This window comes from Rhinolophus sinicus, linkage group LG04, assembly GCF_036562045.2.
Source record: "Rhinolophus sinicus isolate RSC01 linkage group LG04, ASM3656204v1, whole genome shotgun sequence".
NCBI lineage: Eukaryota > Metazoa > Chordata > Mammalia > Chiroptera > Rhinolophidae > Rhinolophus > Rhinolophus sinicus.
Window position 1 is genome coordinate 185,383,533 of NC_133754.1, and position 20,804 is coordinate 185,404,336.

Genomic DNA, 20,804 nt, shown 5'->3' on the forward strand with positions numbered 1-20,804 from the left:
CCAGCACATCCCCTCAAGCAGAGAAAGTATTAACTGGCACGGTGCCAGACGACAGCCAGTGGATGTGGGAGTTTGGGAGGGGTGAGCAATCTCCTGGCTTTCCCTCAAAAAATAATGGCAACTACTTAAGGGGGAAAAAAAAAAGAGGCACCGATCATTCGGTCACCACTTCCTCCTCCTTCCATCTGGTTACTAAGGAGACCAAGTTGAGGGGGCAAAAACCCAACCACTCCAGAATTCATAGGACAGCTAGCTCACCAAATGCCTTTCCTTGCTAAGGTCAGTTCCGAGAAACAAAAGGCTAAAACCCTGAAATTCTAAACCCCTGACTCTCTAACTGACTCTCCTAAGGAAGGGAAGGCAAGTTGAGGATAAACCAATTAAAGAGTGCCTACTATGTGCCAGGTGTTTTACACACATTCTCCCACTTAATTCTTACACCGCCTCTTACAAGATAGAAGTAAAGCAGGTAACCTGTAGGAAGAGGAAGAAACGTGCGATCCTTAACCCAAAGGGGCCGCGAATCAATTCGGGGTTGGGGGTAAGCATCAGTGATTAAGCTGGCTGACCTGTCACAGGCTCTCTCTGGGGAAGGAAGTGAGCAGGAGCAGGGAGAGCAGTGAGCAGGTGCTTTGGGAGGGGGCAGGGGGCAGAGGGAGAGATCAAGGCTTTTGTCCTGTGTGGGCATAGGATACGGTGGAACTGATCAATTCCAGGTTCAGGGGCGAGGAATTAGGGCGGATCAGACCAGGGGCGCCTGGGTTTGGGGCGGGGCTCAGCAGGTCCTGTCTGCACTATCGATGCAGTTTGACGAGAGACCTGGAGCCCACAGGGCCTACAGGTGAGAACCTGGCGAGCTGAGACGAGAAGGGTAAGTTCGTGGGGAGAGCCTGTCTCCTCGTGAGGAACGAAACGACCACCGAAGGGGTCCAGGGCGGGGGAGACAGCCAGGAGGAGGAGGCCAGGAGGAGGGAGACGAGAAAGCGGAGCTGCCCTGCGGGACAGGCAGACAGGCCGGCAGAGGAGAGAAAGAGGGCGAGGAGCAACGGAACGGGAGGACAGCCCGTGAGCGGGGAGACTCGCGCGGGGTCGGGACCCGGCCCCCGGCCCCTCAGCCGGTACCTACTTGAGGTCCCGGTTGACCGAATGCAAGTTGTCCTGGAAGTGCGCAATGAAGGCCTTCTCGCGGCCCTCCAGCGTCTCCTTGTTCCGCATGCCATCCTTCAGGCAGTCGAACACCCTGCTCACGCTGGAGCGCAGCGCCTGAATGGCACTAATGGCCTGGGCAAAGGCCTCCAGGTTCACTCCGACACTGAGCACGTCCGCCATGTTTGCCGCCGCCACAGCCGGCTCGCCACAGCCGGCTTCACGAGCACCACGCCGCGCTCGCTGATGACGCAAGCCGCCAAGGCCTCTGGGAAACGTAGTTTTCGTGGGGCGGGGCTACCCTAGTGGTTCGAGCGGGCGCTCTCCAAAAACTTGAAAGGAGTGCCTGGGCGGGAACGTGATCCTCTCGGTTTAGGGAAGTCACGTTGTGTGCTGGGCTTTCTCAATGGTGACAAGGGAATACAGAAAGTTCTGTCATTTCCCCAAACTTGTGATCTTGGGGGTTATATGGAAAAGAATTGCTCATAGCAATAAAATGTCCATGGAGTACATAATTATTGTATAACCCATTGAATAAAATGAGTCCATATGTAACTAAATGGTAGATAAGGGAAGTTTCTTCCCTACAGTAGAATGCCAACTAATAATGTAGAAAGAATAATGGAAAGAATATTACCTTTTGGCAACATTAGAATAGTAATTGATTCACATAGGCTCAAGAGATGCTAAAACTAGTGGGTGAGCGTGGGAGGAATAACAGGATATTTATACAGTCTCAAAGTATCATCCCACAAGAAACTTATAAATTAAGAAGAGAAAAATAATGATCTATCAATTTCACTTCTGGACGTATGTCCAAAAGAAGGGAAAGCAGGGACTAGAACAGATATTTGCACACCCACGTTCATGGAGCATTATTCACAGCAGCCAAAAGGCAGTGTCCATGGTCAGATGAATGCATAAGCAGCATGTGGTGTATACGTACAATGGAGTATTTCAGCCTTTACAAAGGAAGGACATTCTGACACCTGCTACAACAATGATGAACCTTGACGGCTTTATGCTGAGTGAAATAAGCCAGAAACAAAAGGACAAATACCGTATGATTCTACTTACGTGAGGTCCCTAGAGTAGTCAAATTCATAGAGACAGAGTAGAATAGTGGTTGTCAAGGGGCTGGGAATGAGGAGTTAGTGTTTAATGGGTGAAGAGTTTCCATTGGGGAAGATGAAAAGTTCTCTGGATGATGGTGATGGTTGCACAACAATGTGAATGCACTTGGTGCTATAGAACTGGACACTTAAAATCGTTAAAATGGTCAATTTTATGTTATGTGTATTTTACCATATATGATTTAAATTCAGTAGCGTGAAAGGGGGGAGGTAGTAGTGACTGCACAGTGGAGAAACCTGGCAGACACCACCCTAACCGAGAGATCAAGGTCAACATCACCAGTGGAAGACAAAGCCACCTCCTGAAATGATGCACTGAGAAGAGGGTAACATGCCTTCTGTGATATTCCTGACAAAAATGCAAAACCTGAATCTGATCAGGACGTCATACAAACTCAAACTGAAAGGCATTCCACTAAACAACTGACCTATACTTTTCCACAAAACATCTCTGTCATGGAAGACAGAGAAGAACTGAGGGATTGTTCCAGATTAAAAGACACTAAAGAAACATGACAACTGAGTGCAACGCCTGATCTGGGATTTTCTTTTGCTGACATGATTGAGACAATTGGTGAAATCTAAATTAGGCTATAGATTAGTTAGTAGTATTTTATTGGTGATGATTTCCCGATTTTGATCATTTTTGTTGTGCTTATGGAAGAGATGGCCTCATTTAGGAGAAATACACCCTGAAGGGGAAATGGAGCACCATTACATCTGCTTGAAAAAGACGATGGACATGTTTATTTAGAGAGAAAAGGATAAAGCAAATGTGGTAAGATATTAACAGTTGTGGAATCTGGATGAAAGATCTATAGGAATTACTTGTACTATTCTTGCAACTGTCAGTCTGAAATTATGTCAAAATAAGTTGTTTTAAATAGCCATCGATAAGGAGCACGGAAAGTGTAACAGCCTAGGTGGTAAGGAAAATCTCCAGTTTGCAAGGCTGTGCTGACCAGGGTTTTTGAAATTGTACAGTTGACCTCAAACCCACCCCCTTAGTAATTCTCCAGCTCTTCTCCAACCTCACTCCTCCGCCCCCACCCCCCACACCACTTCAATTCAAATCCTTTAGTTCTGGAACAGTAAAGATAAATTCTGCTCAAAAACTCAGCCCTGCTGTTGCTCTCCGTGAGACACACAGCTCATAAATACTATTTAAATGAGTTAATGGTCCCATGAGACAGAAAGGTGTTTTGTTGTCTTGGTTGGGTTTATATAGTTGCTTTCATTTCCTGACATCGACCTCACCTTTGTAAGTGTTTCCATTTATAGCTTTTATTTTTTTAATGGAAAGGGGTAGAGATAGCAGGAAACTTCTAGCTGTGAACTTTAAACGAGTTACTGAACCTCCCTGAGCCTCCGTTGCCTCATCATAATAAGACTGATAATAATACCTATCTTCACAAAATAGGTGTATAATAACACTTTGCAGGCACAGCCCTTGAGATAATGCTTGGCAAGTAATAAACACTCAGAAGATCGTCGCTGGTGGGAGAATGTGCTAAGGAAGTTCCTGATGGTTCTGTGGCCTGTCTCCATCTCCTCTTGAGGACTTTTTACAGAATTAAGTAATGCGCCTGTTGTTCATACTTCCCGTTATCTCTAATGACGTGACCCGACACATGGAAACTCAGGTATACAAGAGCTTGTCAATGAACTGTGTCCTATTATTCACTACTTTTTGGTGGCCTTTTTATCTCCTTTGGAGTGTAGGGGTTTTCTTTTTATGCGTTATTTTTTTATAATGTAAATTTTTTTACATTACATTTTTATTGAGGTATAATTTACATACAGCATTGTCTTAGTTTCAGGTGTACAACATAATGGTTTGATATTTGTGTATACTGCAGAACGATTGACACAATGTCTAGTTAACATCTGTCAACACACAGTTACGGGATGTCTTTTCTTGTGATGAGAACTTTTGAGATTTACTCTCTTAGCGACTTTGAAATATGCAGCACAGTATTATTAACAAGAGTCTCCATGCTGGTTTTAAAGTTGTTGTGGAAAATATTTCTTTAACTTGACAAAAGTGAAGGGAAATATCTGTGCTCATTGGCTTGTTTGGGTTTTGGCTTCGGTGGGTTCATCCTTTGCAGGGGGATGAAAAGACAAACTCTACTACTGTGTTTACTCACCTTTTGGGGATCCCTGACGGCTTGGAGAGTGTGACCCCTGCTGTATATATTGTCCTCAAAAAATGTACCAGTGTATTTCTGCCCACATCAATAGATACCTATATACACGAGGTTTTGAGGGGTCCGTAGGCCCCCTAAAGCCCAAACATGGACCTCTGGCTAAGAATCATGCTTTAGGCAAGTACGATGGGGGTATGTGTGGTCCGTGGCTGTCTTGTAACCATCGTTTCTCCAGTGCCTAGGACACAGTAGATGCTCAGTGTAGGTTGAAGCAATGAGTTAACACAACGTATTATATTTGCCTCCTTGGATCCTCTCTCCAAATGATTTCATCTCTTTGTATATTCAGATATCGTCTCCTGCTCAGCCTTCTTCCCACCCCCACCCCACTCCCACACATGCACAATAAGATTTTCCTTTGTCTCAGCCTCTGATTCAGTGGTTTAGACTCTGATTGGCGCAATAAAGTACAAATACACTCTGCTCCCACAGTCATTAGTTTTCAGGATTTCTCTGTGGCTCCCCTCTTCTGGGAAACTCAGAAATTGATCAGTGGAAATACACATTTCCCCTGAACCTAGTAAGGAGTCTTTCATCACATCAACAGAAAACTTTTCATTTTGGAAAGGAATGGACAGAGTTTCTCTAAGGTGTTGTAAATTCTCGAGAACATTGGCACATATATGCTTGCATCTGTGTGTGTTTGTGGGATATAAATTACTTTAAAGGAGTTCATTTCAAGTAATATCAGATTTTAATTATTATGATCCCATGTTTGGGTAAAAAGGAGCACCCTGCTGCTAATATCTTCCAAAATGAACAAGCCATTAGCTTGGTGCTATCAGCTCAAGAGTATTAGAATGAGCAATCAGAATTAAAGTTGTCAGTATTTAATTAAAATGTGCTGCAACTCCCATCATAGTCAGAGGGCACGTGGTTTAAGCATTCAGACTGCGAAAGTACCCTCATCAATTAATAATTACTAAAGATTCACTAGATGCAGAACGCTGCGTTGGATGGTGGGGCAGAATGTCACCAAGCTAGATTTAAAACCAAATCTGCCTTGGGTAAGCCACCACGCAACTAAGCCACTTGTCGCAGTCAGCACAGCACAATACTTAAGACCCTGGGGATTCAATTGGGGCAGCATACAGTCCTGGGGACTTGGTAGGCATTCGTATGAGTCATTCAACAAATACAGATATTGAATGTGCTCGAGTTTGCTAAACAGCTGGAGAGCCAGTGGTAAAACCAGGCCCGGTCAACGCAGACTATGTCACTGAAAATATCTGCAGTGGATCCTGTGTTTCTCTATATTCACCAGTGAAGGCTCAGGACATCAATTGCTTTTAAATTGCTTAGAATCAGGTTTATTATAGTTAATCTAAAGGAAGTATGGTGAGAAACCCCCTCCCCCACTCCTGTTTTCTTATTTCCTGTCTATCGTGATTTTGACTTGACAGTGATGATAAAGAGCAAAGTGACCCCAAGGACAAAGAAGATCCTGGAGATCAGAAAATCAGCTTTGCCTGTGGCCTCGGCCCCTGACTGTATCTCTCAGTCAGATGGGTTAATTATTCTGGGTCTCTGGTCTTGCATCTAAAGAATAAGGAAGTGTGATTCCCACAGAACTAACAATCCAGGAGCATAAGACTAGGAACTAGTTATTAGTTCAAGAAGGAGGAAAGAGAGGGAATCTCTCACCATCAACACCCATTGCACCAGGATTCCTGCATTCCCGATTCACTCATTTACTCAGCAACAGTCACCAAATAAAAGCGTTGAGTGAGGACCCAGACAGAATTGTTCCCACTCTCGTGGCACTCGCTCACCACTTAGCAGGGGAGACAGACACATATGGAGCATGAAACGCAGTGAGGGTCAAGGGCAGGAGAAGAGACCTACACAGAGAACTTGGAGAGAGTGGTCCCAGTGTTCTTTTGCACAGGGGAGGCCTGAGCCAAGCCTGCCAAGGTGACAGGGCTCAGGTGCCGTGCGGGGTACAGTGAGGGAGTGTAATAGACAGCTTGAAGTTTTAAATGGACAGATTTGGGTGCGATGTGATTAAATCTGTGCTTTTGCAATCCACTCTCTGGCTTTGGAGAAGCTGGGCAGAAGAGTCCAAGCTTAGAAGCAGAGACAGACAGGCAGGGAGACCTCGCGTGCAGAGCAGCCGACAAAGGACCGCACATGAGCCATATTCTTCCCGTCACAGGAAGCCAGGGGGTATTTTAAATATTGTAATAAATGATTGATTGCCCATTTGGATGCTCACTAAATCAACCACCCAGCGTGTTATTAGGGGCCTCCACTTACTGCCATGTTCATACGTAATTAAGTACAAAACATCTTTTACCAACACATTAGGCTAAATCAAAATGGATCACAACGCAAGCTGTTTGCACAGCCTCGACCACAGCCCATGTAAGGGAGGAATCGCCTTTTAATTCAATTACTGTGTTACATGGATGGTGCATTTTAACCAAGAGGGACAATGGACTGCCAGCCTGAGAAGCTACTAAACCTGGCACATTACCCAGAACCTGGGAGCAGAGGGCAGATGCCAGGCTTGTGGCTTCCAGGGGAAGCTGAGGCATGTGGGGCTTTGTCTCAGGAACTACCATTTAGCAGAGGCCTAACAGAGACAACAAAAGAAGACACATCTGATTCCTGACAAAGAAACAATCCATTCACCTTGAAGCTGGAGTCTTCTTTTGTAAAACATGTTGCTTCATTTTTCCTATTATAAAATACACACTTACTTTGAAGTCTTGGAAACTATAGAAAAAGCCTATACAGAAATTAAGTTATGCATAATTCCACCACTCAACATTCTGGTTGGTCGCACATACACATTTTCTTTTTTACAAAATTGGAATTGTGCTATTTTGTGACCTCCATTTTTCATAATATAGCTTAAATACCTTTCCCTATCAAAATAATTTTCTAAAACATCACTTTAATGATTGCCAAAGATTCCATTCGATGGCTTTACATAGGTTCTGGAGTCCTCTGTTGTTGACCGCCAAGATTTTTCCACCAATATAGCTGTGGATGCCCTAACTGCATATCTTTGTGTGGAAAATGAATACATCCCCTGAAACTGATATCTGTTCACTGGCTGCGAATTACTTTCTCCGTTTGGAATAACAGGTGCAGAGAACAGCCAAGTTTCTACCACGCTGGTACCACCAGTCCATTCTTGGGAGGCAGTGGGGCAGAGAGGTGGAGAGAGCACAGCTGTGCAGGACAGACAGACATGTGCTCAAGTCCCAGCTGCACCATTTATGGAGCGATCACACTAGAGAAGTGTTGTCTATAACTAACAATCACACAAAAAGCTAAAGGTAGTTTAACGAGAGAAGGGCTTATTGGTCTCAATGGTACCTGGTCTGAGGATACATAATATGGGGCTGATGCAATGGGTCATCAGGGACCCACGTCCTTTCATCAGTCTGCCCCACCACCCTTAGCCTCAGCCTCATGTCTTCATGGTGATAAGGTGGCTGGATCCCAACTCTGCATTACAAGCAGGAAGATGGAGGAAGGAGCAGAGGTGGCACTGCGTGACATCTCACACATCATTGGCCAAACAATGTCACATGGCTACCTCTATCTGCAAAGGATGCTGGGAATTTGAATTTTATCCTTTTTTTCAGCCTCTATTAGCACTGCTGTCCAATATAAATATAATGTGAGCCATATGTTTTCTAATAGTCACGTTTAAAAAGGGAAAGGGCCTCACACCTATTAGGATGGCTACTATTAAAAAAAGAAATAAAAGAAAACTTTTGGTGAGGATGTGGAGAAATTGGAACCCTTGTGCACTGTTGGTGGGAAGATAAAATGGTATGGCCATTATGAAAAACAGTATGGGGGTTCCTCAAAAAAATTAAAAATAGAATTACTATATCATCTAACAATTCCACTCCAAGTATGCACCCAAAAGAATCAAAAGCACAGTACAGCCATATTCATAGCAGTACTATTCCTGACAGCAAATGGTGGGAGCAGCCCACGTGTCTATCAACGGATAAACGGATAAACAAAATGTGGTCCATACATACAATGGAATATTATCCAGCCTTAAAAAGGAAGGAAATTCTGATACATGCTACAACATGGATGGACCTTGAAACTATATGCTGAGTGAAATAAACCAGTCACAAAATGCCAAATACTGTATGATTTTGATTATGTGAGGGACTAGAGTAGTCAACTTCAAAGAGTAGAATGGTGGATGCCAGAGGTTGGGTGAAGAGGGAAATGGGGAGTTGTTTAATGGGTACGGAGTTTCAGTTTTGCACAATGAAAAGAGTTCTGGGGATGGATGGTGGTGATGGTGGTACAACCATGTGAATGTAGTACTTAAAAATGGTCCATTTTATGTTATGTGTATTGTACCACAGTTGAAAAAAAGATAAACAGTTGAGATTAATTTTGATAATGTATTTTATTTAATCCAACATATTCAAAATATAATTTCAATATAAAATTGCTAATGAGATAGTTTACATTCTTTTTTCCAACTAAATCTTTGAAATTCACTGGGTAGCTTACACTTACAGCATATTTCACACTGGGCATATTAATACTCTAGCTACCATGCTCAGTAGCCACCTAGAGCCAGTGGCTGCACTATTGGACAACATAGCCCTAAAATAAAGGCAGGTGAGGGAGAAAAGGAGTGGGAAATAGAGGTTGGCTCAGCCAGCTTGATCTGCCTGTTGTACCTTGGCTCAGTCACCTAACCTCCCTGAGCTGGGTTTTGGGTCATGGGAGATGATTGCCTAACTCACTGTGACTGATGCAAGAATGTACTGGATAACCCATGGAACGCCCCCAGTGCACTGACACAGTCACTGAGCCTGTAAGTAGCTGTCGTTGCTATTCACGTTACTATGTTTCCATGTTTCCATGGAAAATGGAGATAACAATAAAAAAGGACTTCACAGGAACTGTTTCTTACAAGATTTGTCAGAGAAGGAAAATTTGAGTATATTTCATGTTTCTTTTGAGTTATCTTTTAGACGTCCATATTGATATTTACGGGTAAAATAATGTGACATATGAGCTGTGCTTGAAAATAACATGGGGGGACAGAAAGAGACGGGGGAAAGGGTTGAAACAAGATTGGCTGTCAGCTGATAATTGTTGAAACTGGTGACGACTGTGTGATTTTCATGGTACTGTTCATCCTGCAGTTGGATATTTTCCACAGTGAAAAGTTTGATGGATTTTTTTTTTTTAGAGGATATTATGTGGGTACTCAACATGCCCTGAGTTTCTCAGACTTTTTTTTTTTTAAGAGAATGATTCTGGTAGAAATAAATGGCCACAGTGGCTTCTTGGGAACCAACAACAGCCAGCACGCGACTGTGACAGTCGTGGCTGGAAAGGAGCAAGGTAGCATGGTGTTGCCACCTACCACTGGTTCCCCTGCATGATTTCCCCAGGAAAGAGACTTCTGTTTTCTCTCCACCCAAAAGCTGAGGTCTTGTGTTACTGTGCTGGGAGGGGATAATTGAAAGCTGTCAAAATGATAATCGACTCTATTTCAACTGCTTGGTTTGTGTGTGGGTTTTTGTCTTGCTTTGTCTTGTTTCCGTAAGGGATTTGGATATGTAAGAGCTAACGATGGTAATCATTTTCATTAAGTGTTCAATTATTCAAAGATGAGGAGTTTTTAAAAAATAACAGCTTCATTGACATATAATTCACATACCATGAAATTCACCTTTAAAAATTGTTTTTAAAATATTCACAATATTGTGCCGCCGTCATCACGATCTAATTCCAGCATATCCTCCACTCCCCTCAGTCCCTGGAAACCACTAATTACTTTCTGTCTCTATGGATTTGCCTAGTCTGCAAATTTCATGTAAAAGGAATCATATGATAAGTGATCTTTTGTGTCTGTCTTCTTTCCCTGATAATTTTTTTAAGGTTCAGCCATGTTGTAGTATGGATAAGTAATTCATTCCTTTTCATGGCCAAAAGGAAGGACCATACCCCATTTTGTTTCTTCTTCAATGGTTGGTGGACATTTGGACCGTTTTCACTTTTTTTGCCTATTATCAATAATGCTGTTATGAACATATAAGTACAAGTTACTGTGTGGACATATGATTTCAATTCTCTCGGACATTTATCTATGAGTGGAATTCCTGGGTTATATGGTAACTATGTTTAAATTTTTGAGAAACTGCCCAAGTTTTCCACAGTAACTACATCATTTTACACTCCCACCAACAATGTATGAGGGTTATAATTTCTTCACATCTTTGCCAACACTTTTTATTGTCTGCCTTTTTTTATTACAGCCATCCTAGTGGGTGTAAACTGGAGTCTCACTGGTTTTGATTTGCATTTCCCTGACGGACTAATGGTGGTAAGCGTCTTTTCTTGTGCCTATTGGCCATTTGTATGTCTTCTTTGGAGAAATGTCTACTCAAATCCTTTGTCCACTTTCAAGTTGGATTATTTGTCTTTTTGTCTCTGAGTTGTAAGAGGATTCTTAAATTAATTCTAAATGATACCTGACATTATAGTGAACATACTTGAGTAGGTAGTAAAGGTTCTTTGAGATAGTTCTCATGCGGCACCCCAAATTGTACTGGATACGACAGGCTTTCATCCTGAATAGCTACCGTAACCAAAATATCTCCAAAACTTTAAAGAGAACACAGGGAGGACATCATTCCTTTTTATACCTTGTGTTTTCCGAGCACCTGCTGGCATCTGGCTCAGTGATTGCTCCCCGGGATCTGCTCCTAACGGGAGAGATACGAATGAAAGTCAACTACAACTCAAATTTGCTAGAAGATCAAGGCCATCTGAATGGTGACCATTGAGTTTGAAGAAAACTCCCCTGTGGAAGGGGGTATGACTTTATCTGGGGCCCAGGAAGGGCTCGTGAAGGACGTAGCATTAAAGCTAATCCAGTCATTCTCAAATCTGTCTGCAGGAGATTCTGGGATTGACATGCACGGCGTGATACCCATAGATTAATCCTTAAATATTCACCCAATAAATATCAATTGATTGCATATTATGTGCCCAGGGGATTCAGTGGGATACAATGTTAAAGTACCTGCTTTATAGAACCTACCTCCTAACGAGGGGAAGCAGGTGATAAAAAAGAATAACTCTATCTGTAATATGTCAGGTAGGTAAAAAGGAAAATAAAGCAGGGTGGGTGGACAGAGTGACAGGGAGGTGGCCATTCTGATAGTTTCGTCTGTAAGATCTGTGAGTGGTAACCTGTGTGAGTCACGAATGGAGCTGAGAGGATACCTGTGGAAAGAGCGTGCCCTGAGAAAAGGGAAAAGAGCAATCACGGCAGGCGAGGTCACATAGGACCTTTCACGCCAACATCCACTGTGGAACAAAACAAGCTTAGGGCCATGCACTGATGATACCCGGGTGCATTCCATCCAGTCTTTGTTGGAGTCGTCTATTAACTCTGACAAGGTTGTTGGCATGCTTTCTATCATGGCAGAAGATGGCCTGAGTGATCCGTTGACCGGGTAGTGTGATGTTTAGGTCTTTTCCTTTGACAACCCCTGTACTGCTCAGAATCTGGTTTTCAGCAAAGTCCACATCTCTGAAGAGAACATACATCGAGGTTATAGACAGAACAGAAGGTTTGGGAGTCAAAGGAAATAAACAAAACTGGCCAAATCCGGCTTCACCGAGGCTCGAGACATCTTCTTTTGTCTCATCCTTTCCACTATGAACAGGTTCCCAGAAAAATTTTCTCTTTGTTACTGGAGAGCACCTGTCCAGGTTGTCATGTTCTTTCCTTAAAGGAGCTGGATGTGCTTAGCTTGGAGCAGAGACGGTGAGAGTAGTGGGAAGGTCGTGATGGTGACCTTCAGCTCACCTTCATGTTAACCGTGGGGAAGACTCTGTGTTATCTAGTGGAGATAACAAGAACCATTTGTAGGGGAGTTATAGGGACTTTCTACAGCTGGAAAGGCAGTGAGTTTCATGACTAAAGTTATTAAGTGGAAAGTCAATGAACATTTATCTGGAGTCTACACAGAGGATTCCAGCACTGGCTGGCGGTTTGGACCGGAACCCCCTTGGAGTTAAGATTCTATAATCCTATTGCAGTGTCTTTCTTCTAGGTAAAAATCAAGAACATTCATGAATGAGATCCCTGTGGAACAACTTGAAGGTCATTTCCAGTGGGGCCTGAGTCTTTTTCCTCAAGTTGCGTGCTGTTCAGGGGGCTTTAATTAAGCTTTCCCCTCCGGGCACAACCAGCCTGTTTGTGGTGAGTGCAATATGCCGTCCCAGAATATGTCAAACTTCATTTGCAAAATATCAGACTGCTGTTTTTTTCCCAGAGCCAATCTGCAGAGTAATACGTTCAATAACTTTTGCTCTTTTTGCTCTCAAAGCTAGGTCTCTTTTTGGAGTCGATAGCGCAATAAATGCGGAATCTGGTGCAAATTCCAATGGAAAGAAAAGATATTGTTATTTAAAGGCCAAATAACGGCTTAAAATTAGAGTTGTGAAGGCATTGAAAAACACCAGACTTCCCAGATGGCTTGGAGATAATTCACTTTGCACTCAGTCCGTTCACACGCTAAAAAAAAATACTTTTGACTCTGTTTCTCCTCAGATTGAAAGTTGGTGCCTGCTTTAAACATATGTGCTTCTCTCCTTAAATTTAGCTCTGAGTCATGTTGTATTACATTAGGAATGCAGCAGGCAGGCACTTGGAAAATGTACATCAATGCGTTTATTTTTAAGTTATATAAAAATAAAAATATATATGTTTAAATATATTAGGCTGTATTTTTGCCCAATTTCAAAATGGTTGTTCTCAAGAACAGATTAGATAAAAACAATAATAACGAGGATGACACTATGATTCTGGCACGCTGCCCATTTCTGAGGATCCCAGAGCAACTCTTCGAATCCTGTAGCTCCTCGCCCCCAGCCCAGCTAAGCCCAGGATTCATCGTTCGTCATTCATGAATGATGACCTCCACCTCCACGGGGGACCAGGCAGCTCCCTTAACAGCTGCAGGGCAGCCTAATTAAGAGTCTCCTTCCTGCAGGGTGTCAGGTGCTGGGCAGAAGTCAGCTAGAGCTAGAGATGGGCAAAGGGGCAGAGGCAGAGAGTCTGGAGGGATAGCTTTAGCTTAGTGGCTAACCTTGTGGGTTTTGGGGTACAGGCAGACAATGCTGGGTTCAAATCCTGGCCCTGGCCCTCTCATCTGTGCATCCTGGGGAAAGTGAGGGGGTCTCATTTGTGTCTCGGTTTCCTCACCGGTGAAATGGATGATGGTTCCCACTTCAAGGGGTTGCTGTGAGGAATATCCGAGATATTCCGTTTACTCATTTAGTCATTTATCCAGAGCAGAGATATTAACATCCATGGGACAAAAGTGGTGAATAAACCAGAATCCCCACCTTCATGGTGCCCGTGGTCTAGTGGGTAGACGGACGGACACTTCAGGAATAACCACAGCCACCACTGTTTAATCCGAATTAAGATGAATGCAATGGGGGAGAGTTTGCAACGTGGGACCCCTACTAACCCGAAGGCTCAGGAAAGTTTCAGCAAAGTTAACGAATGTGAACTGTTGGGCGGTGCCCAGGCTCACAGTAGGTACTTGTTAGTCCCTGTCTGGGTTTCCTATGGCTGCCGTAACAAATTACCAGAAACCTAGTGACTTAAAACAACACGAATTTATTCTCCTACAATTCTGAAGGTCATAAATCTGACATGGGATCTCAATGGGCTAAAATCGTGGTGTCAGAAGGGCCATGCTCCTTTTGGAGACTGGAGGCAAGAATCCGTGACCTGGCCTCTTCCAGCTACTAGAGACCACCTGCATTCCTTGGCTCGTGACCTCTTCCTCCATCTTCAATACACATCACTCTGCCCTCTGCATCCATTGTCACATCTCTCTGACTCTGACATTTCTGCCTCCCTCTTACACGGGACCCCCTGAATAATCTTATTCTCCCCATCTCAAGTTCCTTAACTTAATCACCTCTGCAAAGTCCCTTTCGCCATGTCAGGTGACATGTTTCAGGGATTAGAGTGCAGGCATCTTTGAGGCGGCCAGTATTTGTCTACCACAACCAGGAAGTTAATTATCTAAAAACTGGAGTTCCAGACAAAAAGAACAGAGAATGGAGAGGAGGAAATTATCAAAGAACTACTACATAGCAATTCCCAGATTTGTAGGTCACATGTTTCCAGATTTAAAGAGCCTTCAGCATGCCCAGCATGGAAACATATAAAAAGCTTCCAGTGAGAGAATGTCGTACACAAAGGAGCAGGGATCAGGCACTGAACTTTTTAACATCATCACTGGAAATTGGAAGATATGGTGCAGAACCTTCCTAGTCCCAAGGAACATAATTCCCAACCGAGAATTTATTGATCATTTTATCAATCAAGTGTAGGTGTGGACTAAGACACTTCGGACGTACTAGGTCTCACCACATTTTTTTTCCATGCATCCTTTCTCAGGAAGCTACTAGAGGACGTGCTCCATCAAAATGAGAGAGTAAACCAAGAAAATAGGAAACAGAATCCGGGAAACAGAGGCGGATGCAACACAGGAGAGAGGCAGAGGTTATCCCAGAGACCCCGTCCACAGGTGTGCGTTGGTCCACAGCTGTACACCAGGCCCAGCACAGCAATCTGCCTTGATTGGGCCCAGGATGTGGGGCTCAGAGCAAAACTAATAGGTTCCTAGGTTTTTATTATATTAATAAGAACTTTATAATTATGATGGAGTGTTTAGAGGTAAATTATAGTTAGCTAAGCGACCAAAAAAAATGACTAACTCTGAGAAACATAAAATTATACAGGAATGTCATCATAGTGCACGGTGGTTATGACAAACAATATTTACATAAATCGTAGAACAGTAAACACTGAATATTGATTTACCTAGAATCTATGACATTGGAAGATGAGTAGAAAAGAAGAGCGTGCGTGTGTGTGTGTGTGTGTGTGTGTGTGAGAGAGAGCGAGCTAAATCCTCATCTCTATAGCAGGAAGTCAATTAGATGATGCCTAAAATTGGGGAAAAAAATCAAGATAAAGTTAAAAGCATTGAGGGTGGCTGCCTCTGGAGCAAAGGATCAGAGACAGTGGGCGGAGCCATTTTAAAATATAATCTTGATAGGTCTATTGGACTTTAAACACTAAGTGCATGTATTACTTTAAGAAAAAAGTGTTAATGTAAAGGCGAGAGAAGGGAGGGATGTTAGTGCCCCCTGGAAAAGGCGGCAAGTGGTGGGTTCTGGGAAAGCAGCCCCTTTAGCAGTTCCAGGTTTTCTCTGACTTCAGCCTCATTAAATCACAGGATGGAGATGAGCTCAGCAAAGGACATCAACCCCCAGGTGGTCCTGGAGGCCATGAAACCCTCCGCCCTCCCCAGAAATCTCCGTGGCTGCTGCTGTGAGAGCAGGGGGGTGGCAGACGGGGCCCTGTGAGCTGCGGGTACCTGTCACTGCCTGGAATCCTCCCAGCGGGCCTGGCGGCCCCAGTGCAGGGGTCAACTCGGGAGTGACAACGCTTCCTGTATCAGACTGGGGGGTGGGGGCGGGGCGGGGCGGGGTAGCAGAGAGGGAGCCCGGAAAACAGGAGGGAGCTCAGGAGCTGAGGATGCGAATGGGGGGAGGGAGCTCTGTCTTGCGGTCCACCCGACACTCATTAGGAATGCGAATACAGTTCTGCTTGCTCTGCAGCCAGAGACACCCTCTGTCCTCTGCTGTCCTCACCTCTCCGGTCCAGTCTCCACCTCGGAGATCTCAAGGGAGGGGGCGGTCCTGGCAGGAGGATTTGGGGAGCCGGAGGAAGTGTTGCCCTCCATCAGTAACCAGGGGCCTGGCTCCTAAGTGAGCTACGCCTGGGATTCCGGATCCCCAGGCAGAACTCGGCTGCGGCTGCCGGGCTCTGATGCCATGGGACTCAGCACCCTCGCGCAGAAAAGTGAGGAAGAGTTTAAAGAACATGGTCACTTCTGGTCTGGGGACAGGAGAATGGCATGTGACTCCTGTTGGTTTCTTCTAGCCCTCTTTTAACATATGGTGGTGTTCAGCATCAAATTATGCCTGGCTCCCACAAGTAAATTTGAGATGGGCTGTCAAAGCACTGGAGCCCAGACTTCAAGGGCCTGACATGCTCAAGGGGGATGGCCAACCAGTCTGGGGGCCCTGGGACAATGGGCTTCTCCTTCCTGAACCCAAGAAGGGTAAGCTTATTTCCCAAAGTCTCCACGGAACTGAAACCGTGTTCTGTGGAACTATCTAGCCTTCCTAGTTAATAACAGGTGTTAGGAAGGTGGGGTGGTGGGGGAGAACTGTCCGGGGTCAAATGCGTTTGGGGAATTCTAGGTGAAAGAAAGGAAATGGGCAGGAATGATGAAGCCTTTCGTTTCCGTTGTAAATATTCTAGAGAAGGTTGTACCTTTTGACAGTTGTACCTGTTTTCAAGAAGCATCCCATGGGATGAGAGCTCCAGGGAACACACTTAGGAAAACACTGGCCAAGCATCTTGACGGCCTGAGGGCGTGGGAATCCCAAGCACCTGTCTGTAGTGGGCTTGGTCAGCACACACATCTGTGTCCTGTGTTCCCAGTCCCCCACCCAGTGAGGCTACCACAAAATGTTTGCAGGACAGACTCTGTCTTTTTCTCATGTACCAGCAATGTGGTTTCTGGTTTTCATACAAGGTGTCTTTGTTTTTCATGGATTTCCTTAGATATGGAGAGAGCCTTGGGAAATGGGACCTTAAGGGACCTGATGCTTCTCGTTCTTTCTTGAGCTCTTGGATCTCTCTTCACACACACACACACACACACACACAACTGTCATGCGCATTTTTAGGCCACACCACCCTGAGAATCAGACTTGTTTAGTTCCATGCCTTAGGCCCCAAGAGCCGAGACTTACGTACTTGTTAAGAAGAGCCCTCATGCAGCAGTTTCAGAAAGGGCCCGCTTACCTTTTCCACAGGCAGGACACCACGAGGTCCCCTCGCAACAGAGGCTCCTCATGCAGTAGTCCTGCCTTCAAGGGCATGGAAAGTTGCAGGCGACAAAGGTAATCTCATGACAGTCCCCTGGCCCTTGTTCTCCAAGGCCATGGACTTTGCACATCTGAGCCTGGTGTCTCCTTAACTCCCTTCGTTTGTTTGTCCATCTGTCCAACACACACTTATTTGAGCGCCAACTTGGAGTCAGGCACTGAGCTGGATGCTTGCAGATAGTGAACAAGAGAACTGCGGCCTCCACACTGGCAGAGCTGACAATCCAACTCCATCACCGATCTTAAATGACTACTTCCTGCAGGTCGCAGGTGCGGTTGTGCAGGGTGTTCACTGTACAAGGGGTCCAGGTCAAAGGGGGCAAGTGGGAGCTGCAATCTACCCCGTGGTCCAGTCACCAGGTCAACGTGGTCTGGGGCTGCATCTACCTGAAGGGGCACCTTTTTCTAACTTACACAAAGCTGCTGCTGAGTGGATTAGCAGTGACTCTGACTTCTTGTAAGGTTGGAGTGTAGAGACCTGTGAGTAGACCCATGGCATGATTTCTGGGATTATTGTTAGGGTCTTTAAGCCCCCACAGTTGAGTCGAGTGGTTGTTAGACCCCCCATGAAGGGCAGCAGGCCTGCACTCACGTATCTGAGAACAACGAAAGGAAGAAGTGAAGCTTCACCAGTTATGTTAGAACTGGTGCCAATTATTTCCTGAAAACAAGGTCAGTGTCCTCCAGCCTTCCTCTGTAGAGCTGGGGCATTCAGCTTTGCACACCCAGCTTTGTAAATAAAACTGCCCCTTTTTCCTGCACAGCTCCCCCACCCCCGCCACACACACACACACACACACACACACACACACACACACACACATCTCTGACCCATCCTGAACAGCTCATGAGGGCACACCCGCGGGCCGAGAGGGCCACCTGGCACTTTGTACCACTTCACTTCAATGTTTTCTCAGTCTGAGTGGGGCAAACACTCTAAAAGCGGTATTGTAGCATTTGAGAAATTCGGTTGAAGACAGAATGGGGAAATGCAATGAATCTTTTCTGTTTCCAAAGTGTGCACTATGTTTGAGAGTGAGATTGTGTTTGTGTGTGAGTTCCCTGGCTCAGTGCCTCTCAAATTTTAATGTGTAAATGAATCACCTCGGTGCTTATTAAAATGCGGATTACGATTCAGCAGGTGCCTAACAAGTGCCCGATTGACATCAAGGCAGCCGGGCCACCCAAGGGCAAGACCATGGCCACATCAGAGGCCTGCTTCTGCCATGCCCTCCTGGTGGGGCCTGAGGGATTGTTCACCTGCACGGCGCCTTTGCACTTTCCTCTGCAGGCAGACGAATGCCCACTTCTTAACACTCTTAGGATGACAGGAGACAATGCACGCACAGCAGCGGGATGTCTGGCACATTGGAGGTGCTCAATCAATGTGGGCATTAATGCTTTTGCCACAGCCTCTTAAAAAAGGGCTATTAGAGAATGGGAGACAACTTAGTTAAACCAAACCTCAGTTGTCACATTTACCTGGTTTTCATTACAGAGTCTGAACCACAGGGGCTCACGACCATGTTGTCTAGTCCCAGGGCACCTGAGCTGAGGGCTGTGACTCCCTGGCACGTGGTAAGTACTCCGTAAATAGTTGCTGAATGAGTGACTAATGCACTTCCGTCAACAATAGTAGCTGTCCCTTGCGGAGGGTGGGGAGGGCACTTCTCCCTATGGCTTGTTTTTTACAATTAGAATATATGGGGGCGGGGAGCGGCTGGTAGAAACCAGATGAGAAAAGCTCTAAGACTGATACCCTTCCCAAGGGGAAAACCCTTCTTCCCATTTAGGAATCAATAGTCCCAAGGAACCTCCAGAAAACTTAATTTTGCCTTCTCTAAAATCACACATTGTTCCACACGGTTCTTTCATGGAAGCCCCGAGAGGAAAAGAACTTCCAGGTCAGGTTAGAAGTCACTGTCAGCTGTGCTGGGGAGAAGGCTCACCCTCTTTGGCCTTGGAGGCCTCTCCATTCCTTCGTCTCCTCCCTGGGGCTTTGGTGCAACACTCTGTAGGGTTGGCAGGTCTGTGGCTAAAGATACATTCATTGCCAACTTTGCAACCTGCTGTCCCCAGCGTATCTCACACCACCCTGCCCCTGCCCAGCCGGGGAGGTCGTGGCATTCTTCTGCCTGAGCAGGCGTGAAGGTTCCCAGCCTTTGCCCCGCTCTCCATGCCAATTGAGCTGTCTCAGGCTCGCTTTTCATTTTCTTTCTCTGTGGGTATAAATGTGTTGACAGCTACGAGAAACCAAATGTTTCCCTACATCGTTTAGAATTGTGTGGCCCATGAGGTTCCTTTTCATTTTGTTGTTTTCACCATGACTGCAATGAGCACAGTTGTCAGGAGGAAAACCTCAAAACATTTTGAGGAAACAGCAAACTTAGCGTCCCGGCAATGTGTCATCATTAGACTAATGACTCAATCAGGCAGCCAAGTCACAGAGATTGCCCCGAGCAAGATGTGCCTCACCCCGTGCAGCCATAGTGTGGGTGCCAAAGCAAGGGCCTGCCTAGTGCAGCTCAGGGGCAAATGAAGTCCAAACCCAAGTAAGGGCTGGGAGGGGGGCAGGTGGGCAGCCAAGGTGGGGCACGTGTCAGTAGGTAAATCACCAAAAGCTGTAGTTAAAAAAAAAAAAAAAAAAAAGCTGAGAACTGGGAATTAAAAAAGACGGCAAAGTTATCAAAAGGAACAAATATGTGATCTCCCTGAATCCATCAAACCACATCTCTTTATGATACGCCTGGATGAGATTTATTTTTTTGTCTTAAAGGGATATTTTTTCTGATTATGAGTTATACTTACCTATTTTCTAACAACTTAGAAAATACAGAAGTGTGTGAAAAAGAAAATTGCTCACAATTCCACTTTGGGCTGCAATACTCTCTGTATATGTCCTATTAATATATGTTTACCTCTGTGCTAGCTGGCCCATCGTGCGTGGATTCGAAGAACCTTGAACAATTGTTGAATAACTACATCCATGCTACTCTTTCCCCGAGAGCGGGGACTCTGAAGTTGCCCACGTGAGAAGCAACCCAAGTGCAGACCAACATCTGTAATTCTGAACATCATGCTCGTGACCTTTAAGGTTCGTATGAGAATTTGCTCTCTGTTTTCTGCGTCCACAGTAACTTGGTATGTGTGACGTGTCGTGCAATCAGTCACCAACTCCTGATTGTTCCACCGTCAAAATGTGGTGCGAATACAACCACCTCTCACCGCCTCCTCCGTCGTCTCTTTGGACTGTGTCATCATCACCCCTCATCTGGAATGCTGCTTTCGTCTTCTCTCTGGTCTC

General features: G+C 45.1%; 1 protein-coding gene and 1 long non-coding RNA gene across 3 annotated transcripts in view; one reads left to right on the forward strand and one right to left on the reverse strand.

Annotated features, from left to right (window-relative positions):
* The window catches only part of MED27 (mediator complex subunit 27), a 187,900-nt gene extending 186,527 nt beyond the window's left edge, over positions 1-1,373 (reverse strand). Inside the window, exon 1 of one of the 2 annotated variants that reach the window (XM_074331236.1) lies at positions 1,127-1,373. In XM_074331236.1, the coding sequence (XP_074187337.1) occupies positions 1,127-1,329 (203 nt within the window). In that variant the 5' untranslated portion in view covers positions 1,330-1,373. The remainder of the gene's footprint in view (positions 1-1,126) is intronic. The other variant, XM_019728890.2, reaches the window with a different exon arrangement.
* On the forward strand, positions 790-19,074 carry LOC141571202 (uncharacterized). The gene is made up of 4 exons (XR_012495988.1): positions 790-871; positions 10,753-10,820; positions 12,562-12,710; positions 18,999-19,074. It is a non-coding gene; the product is annotated as an uncharacterized LOC141571202 (long non-coding RNA).
* Positions 19,075-20,804: the final 1,730 nt, after the last annotated feature.